The sequence below is a fragment of the Lactuca sativa genome, chromosome 8 (genome assembly GCF_002870075.4).
Source record: "Lactuca sativa cultivar Salinas chromosome 8, Lsat_Salinas_v11, whole genome shotgun sequence".
NCBI classification, from domain to species: Eukaryota; Viridiplantae; Streptophyta; class Magnoliopsida; order Asterales; family Asteraceae; genus Lactuca; species Lactuca sativa.
Genome location: NC_056630.2, coordinates 5452411 through 5459270, shown reverse-complemented (window position 1 = coordinate 5459270; position 6860 = coordinate 5452411). Strand labels below are relative to the sequence as shown.

The 6860-nt window shown below is 28.5% G+C and overlaps 1 protein-coding gene across 1 annotated transcript; it reads left to right on the top strand.

Moving 5' to 3' along the window:
* The first annotated feature begins 535 nt into the window (after nucleotides 1-535).
* LOC111903412 (protein FAR1-RELATED SEQUENCE 5-like) lies at nucleotides 536-1670 on the top strand. Its single transcript, XM_023899189.1, has 4 exons — nucleotides 536-1071; nucleotides 1145-1212; nucleotides 1306-1403; nucleotides 1620-1670. Exons 1-4 carry the CDS (start codon nucleotides 536-538, stop codon nucleotides 1668-1670), a joined length of 753 nt encoding a protein of 250 aa, XP_023754957.1.
* The last annotated feature ends 5190 nt before the right edge of the window (nucleotides 1671-6860 follow it).

The following is a 6860-nucleotide window of genomic DNA, read 5'->3' as shown; positions in this document are numbered from 1 at the left end:
TAATAATAAAATAAAAGTTGAAGAATTTTTTTTAGAATTTGTGAAAGTAGAAAACACATCAGATTTATGGCTTTTTAATGAGTTATAAAATGAAATTAAATCATATGGTCTTAATATTGATGATGTAAGAGGACAAGGTTATGATAATGGTTCTAACATTAAAGGAAAACACCAAGGGGTTCAAAAATGATTACTTGAAATTAATCTGAAAGCATTGTTTATGCCATGTGCTTGTCATAGTCTTAACCCACAGTTAGTGATATGGCTCATTCTTGTGCTAAAGGCATTTCTTTTTTTTTTGGAGTTTTGCAATGCATTTTTGTATTATTTTCGGGTTCAACTAAAAGGTGGTCAATATTAATTGATAAAGTCCCTAACTTAACGGTAAAATCTTTATCTAATACACGTTGGAAGAGTTGAATAAAAAATGTCAAAGTCATTAGGTTTCAAGCTCCTCATATAAGGGATGCCTTGGTAGAATTTTGTTCATCATGTGATGATGCATAGTCTAAAAGTGAAGCTGAAAGTTTAGTTCATGCTATTTTCAGATGTTAAGAGAAGGAGAACTTCTTTTAAGAAGAATGGATGCCCTGCTGTTTCAAAGTTCAAGAATCTCCGATGTTCTTTAATGTTCTACATTTATGTGTTTGTTGAAGATCACAACTATGAACTTGTTGCTCAAGATCAATTGGACTTATTAAGGATTAATAGGACAATGGATTTTCTTGATGAATCCTTTATACATAAGGTTGGTACTTGTAACATTGGTGCTTCAAAAGCTTATAACTTGGTGAGTAGTATGAAGGGTGGCTTTGATTCTAGGGGAGGGACTGTAGTTGACTTTAAAAATTTTCGTAGAGATTTGTATTCTAAAATTGGTGTCAAAGATTCCCAAATGGTTGTGGATATATTGACAAATAGAAAGCTGTGTTTCTCTAATTTTTCATTTGAGGTCCAAAAAGATGTTGATGATCATCTTACTGGACTTTTTTGGGCTGATGATACTTCGAAAGCCAACTATAAAGAATTTGGAGATGTACTATCTTTTGATGCTACTTATCAAACAAACAAGTAATTCCTAATCCTTATTTGTTCTTTTTATGGTATTTTTTTCTTTTTAATAATACTTATCAGAAAAATTCAGGTATTCTATAGTATGTGTTCTTTTTACTGGAGTTAACTACCACAAGCGTTATGTTACTTTTGCTGCTGGTTAACTAGCTCGTGAGACAGCAGATGCATATGTGTGGTTGCTTAAAGTGTTTCGTAAAGCATTTGTCAAGCCACCCATGATGATTGTAACAGATCAGGATTCATCAATGAAGAAAGCTATTAATTTTGTTTTTCCTGAATCGAAGCATAAACTATGCATGTGGCACATCACTCAAAAACTTGAGGAAAAGGTATATTCTTTGTTTCTTGATTCCTATATATGTTTATAACCCTATAGATTATAAAGCACATTGTGAATTCACAATGTAAATTTGCATATGATGGAAGGAACAAATCTAAATCATAAATCACACTATGAATTCATAATGTGTAACAAATGTTATGTTACTATGAATTACATCAAATATTCAACATATGTAATGATTTTTATGTGTTTCTTATTTTAGATTCCTATTGATGTTTATAACCATCCAGACTTCCAGAAGACATTTTTTTGATATTATATGGAATCTTCAATGTTCTCCAAAAGATTTTGAAAGTTCGTGGTCAACAATGTTAGATAAGTTTCATCTAAAAGAAAATGATTGGTTAAGGTCTGTTTTTAAAATAAGGAATTTATGGATTCCGGCTTTTATGAGAGATCTCGAACTTTCTGGTTTGATGCGAACTACTTCAAGATCAGAGAGTCTGAATTATGCTTTCTCACATTTTTGCATCATAAATCAAATTTGGTGAAGTTCATGATGTCATTTGATAGTGCAATGGAGAAGCAAAGACATCATCAATCTTTATTAGATTATCAGTCCACAACTACTACCCCCAAGCTAAGGACTCCTTTGGCTTTTGAAAAGCATGCATTAGAAATTTATACACATAATATTTTCTTGGACATTCAGAAAGAGTTATACAAATCCGTTTTTTATTGTGTTCAAGAATCTGTAGTTATTGAAGATGAAAGTGAAGTTTATGTTTTGAGAGATAAGAAGAAAAAAAAGTTGATTGATAAAAATGTGAATAAGGATGAAGATTCTAATGATTTTTATCGAAATAGTCTTCCTTCTCATTGTCCTAATACTCGTTACAAGGTATGTCTCTTTGTCCTAATACAGTTTATTAAATATAAAATGTAGTTTTAAAATTCACATTGTGAATGTAGGATGTTTTGCTAATTCACAGTGTGAATTATTATAGAGTTGTAAATTGGTTTGTACTTTTCATTAGATTAGTATAGAATATGTATTTTTTTTTTGTGAATTTGATTTGAAGTATATATTTATATTATAGTATTATGATTTCTAATGTCTTGTTGATTAATAATGTGAATTGATGTTAATTTTAATAATTTTTATCGTATGGTATGAGATAGAATTTCTTATTCACATATTAATTTGTTTATTAGTGATAATTCTGTAGGTTGTATTTAGTAGAAGGGGTGATAGCATTAGCATCAGTTGTAGCTGCATGCTTTTTGTCTAGGAAGGATTGTTATGTCGTCATATGTTTTTCATATTAAATATGAAAGAGTATGATGAAATTCCATCAAATTTCATTTTGAGGAGATAGGGTAAAGATATCATAGCTGATGGATTGTTGAGAAAAAAGTACTCATATCCTCATAAAGTAAAAATGAATGTTTGATTCAAGATGCATATGCTATTCTTCGTTTGTCCATTAACAAGATAGCAAATAATAAGGATGAGTTGGATAAATATACAAAGCAACTTCAGGAGGTTGATAGTGGTATTCCTTTATGTACCTCATCAAGGGCATCTTCGAGTAGATCAATTCACATTGAAAAATTATTGGAGCTGCAGTACCTGATGTTATCAACATTCATAATCCACAGGGGATCAGAAACAAGGGACGGGCCAGTGGTAAAAGAATCAAGAGCACTAGAGAGAAAGTGACTGAGACATCTAAAAAGGGTTCTAGGCTGTGCATTTTATGTCATAAACCAAATCACAATGCTAGGAGTTGCATTTTGAGGTTAAAGAAGTCTGATTTAGAATCTGAGGTTACAGAAGGCTGATTGTTTCTAATTTTTTTCTTTTTAAGACTACTAAAATAAGATTTGATTTTTGTAATGATCATTCAATTGATAGAAATGTTGAAATATTGATGTTAATTTTGATATTCATTGTTTTAGACTTTATTTCTAATAATATAATATATTTTTTTCAATTTTTTTTTGGTTAAAGATATTTTTTTATTGTTAGTTTTTTGAATCTTTTCTAATAAAAATTTCTTGCTAATGATTTAATCTATGTATATTAATTATCATTGTTAATCTCATATATAAAATTTTCATGTTAAAGATAGTCTTAATGTAATTTAATTCACATTGTGAATCTCAACTATTAATTGTTCTAATGATCTATATGTACCATAATTCACATTGTGAACCTCACATATAAAATATACATGTTATAATAGGTACTGTAATTCACATTGTGAATCTGATATAAATTTTTTTCACAAGGTTAACATATAAACAATGTAAATTTTCTACATATATTGTATTGTTATTACATTAACATTTAATCATTTAGACCTAAAGAAATGAAGTAAATGTATAAAATGACATTTCAATTATTTGTTCAAAGTAGAAATATAATCACTCCCCCCCCCCCCCACCCACCCACCCACACACCAATAGCATATTTTTAATAAAACATGAAAATATAAACATCTTTTAAGTATTAGTAAAGTTCATTATATTTGATATAGAAAATCACATCAAATCGTAACATAACAAGCATGTATATGTTCTTAAAGAAATTAAAGTGCATCCAAAATTATACTAATTATGAATAGACAACTAAGTTTTAAGTTTTACACTTCTTTTTCCAATCCTTGAAGTACTATATCCTTTCTCCCCTTTTTTTCCCATCCCTTGTTGAGCAAATCTTTTATTCTTCATGAGTCTTTTTTGCAAACTTAGCTGTTTGTGCAATGATTTTTGACCTGTATGTGTTTGCATCACTCAATAGTATCTTTGCCAAATACTTAATGCGTAAATCGTTTAACACACTTTGTTGTTGTTTTGATTCTTTTGGCAACCCACATGTCCAATTTATTGTTTTATCTCCCATATATGTCTCCATATGACGCATGCAAAAAACTCCACAGTCAACATGATTATCCATCGTGCGCCAATTCATGTTCACCCTTTCTGGTTCAATACCCTCCAAAATTAATGTTGATTTATGATTGACCCTCATCAAGTAACTACTACAAAGTATTTTCTGCAAAAAAGAAATTGTCATTTTCTATAATTTTTTTTATATTATCAGTCTATTAATACTTATATTTATGATGTAAATTTACTATTCTTACCAATTCATTAGGTGCATCACGACAAGCTCAAGAAAACTTTGCAACTGAATTCCTATTGTCAATGACATCAACCGCTGGTTCCTCTAAGTTTATGCAGATGATGTAAAAGTGATTTTTTTGATGAACTAGGAAAAACACCTGCTTAATAATTTAAATTGTTAAACTTTGTTTAAAATATGTAATATATTCAACAAAAAGAACAGTTTATTACCAAGTGAACTTTTTCAAATGTCAGAAGTTCTTTGTCTTTTTTCATTGCATCTTTGATATTTGACTCAAATTTATCAAATCTTTCATTGAAAGGGATATTTTTGTCAAATATGAACTGTCTCTGCAAAAAAAAATTAAATATACATCAAACTTTAAAGAGTAAATTGTTAAATTCACAATAAGGTAAATTTAAAATTTAAAATTACTCACATTGTGAATTATAATAGGATTCACTGTGTGAATTTTATTACTTATTCAAAACTATTGAAAATTTTATTTATTATAGTATCAACATTATCATGGTATATATTTTTTAATTAACTTACCACAATTGATGCATCAAAGAAATATTGATTCACTGTAGAATTTGAGTTAAGCTTTTCTTCATAGTTCAAAATATCAGTCCAAGCATCAATGACATGTGCATGTAACCATACTCCTGCCTGCATTGTTTCAATCATTCCTCTTCCAAGCATATAACCTCTCTTAGTCTGAAATATCTTCTCACTTAATTTGTAATCAAATAAAACAAAAAAGCAGTTAATAGAAAATTAATTTGTATTTGTATTTATATACTGTTGTATTTAAATAAAAGATAACATGAATTATTACCTACTATTACCAATTCTGGAAAATATTCTATCTGATACTTTTACTTCATCTGGATCTACAGATTTTGATGCACAAACCTCTTTTTTATTATAAGGAGAAGATAGCTTCAGTGATGGTTTTTTTAATCTTTTTTCTACTTCTCTTTTTTTGTCTTCATCATCTTCAATTCCCAAGATATTATTGTCACGTTCTTTTTCTTCTGAATCATAACTATATCCTTCATCAAGTTTTTCATCTTTTATTTTTTTTCTTCATGTGTTCATCTTCATTGCTTTCATCTCCTTCCTGAAACTCTTGTGTTAGATCAAGGCCAAGTCTAAGTGAAAAACTAGGCATTGATGATTTTCTAGTATTTTTTTCTTTTTTTATCATCTAATATTGTTTTTTTGTTCTCAAAAACTTTTTACATTTTCAAAATCATCATAATCATCAAAATTTAAAATACATTGAATAGAATCAGCAATCTCATGCACTATTGGATCATTGTACAAATTTCTTGGTGTTACCATGATTGGTTGATTTTTTATTTCATGTTCATTCAAATTCTCATCACTTTTTTCTTCATCTTCATTCCTGTCGCCTTTTGCATGATCATCTTCATTTTGAGTTTTATAAATGAATTCTTGTTCAAAGACTTTCTTCATATCTTTCAACTCATCGATTTCTGTGAATTTTGTTGTTGAAAACTCAATTAACTTTTCAAACTTCATTTTATCATTTACTAGTTTTTTGTAATTCTTTTTCGCTTTGAATACCAATTCCTGCGAAATGAGATAAAAAATGTCAATAAAAATGAATTTTTTAAACTTTTTTCTATATGAATGCATTGATGAGGTATCACACTTTTAATGCATTTTAATAAATTACATATTCACTATGTGAATTTATTATAGAGAAAGTAATAAAATACACTTTTATATTCACAATGTGAATTACTTTATGAATTTCATCTTAACTACAATTTTATAACATATATCTGTAATATAACTTCAATTTTTTTAATTATATAGATTATTAACTTACATTGAGTTTCATATCTTCATTTTCATCGGTGTCAGATTCTTCATCATTCTCTATAACATCATCATTCCATTCCAAAGTTCCAAAGTACCACTCTTTAACTCAGCTTTTTCCCTTTTCACCTACATGTCATAATTCCAAAAATGTAGTGCATGTATTTGTCTTTTTTCATTCTTATCATTTCTCATAAACTCCAAATAAGCTAGTTGTTTATGTAAACAAAATTATGATTAATTAGTTTTCTTATAATAATATAAATAAAAGTGTTAATTATAAGAATTTTCCTTACCAATACAAGAAGTGGCCCACAATAGTAGTTTCCTCTATCGGTTTCATCCCACGTCGTCTTTGACATTTTCAAGCAATTGGTTATAAAACAACACCAGTTAATTACTCTCATAGGTGTTTTGCCTAACAAATGTGGTAATACTGTTGTTTTACAAGTTCCAAGCTTATTTTGTTCATAGAGGGTATTAACAAACAGTAATAAAAAGTTTTGTTCTGAAAAT

Bases quoted from the DNA above. Each gene is read 5' to 3' on its own strand.
- LOC111903412 (XM_023899189.1), top strand. From the start codon at position 536: ATGCTATTTTCAGATGTTAAGAGAAGGAGAACTTCTTTTAAGAAGAAT. The intron at 1,072-1,144 runs GTAATTCCTAAT...AGAAAAATTCAG, and splicing joins GCTACTTATCAAACAAACAA to GTATTCTATAGTATGTGTTC. The intron at 1,213-1,305 runs GTTAACTAGCTC...TGATTGTAACAG, and splicing joins TTATGTTACTTTTGCTGCTG to ATCAGGATTCATCAATGAAG.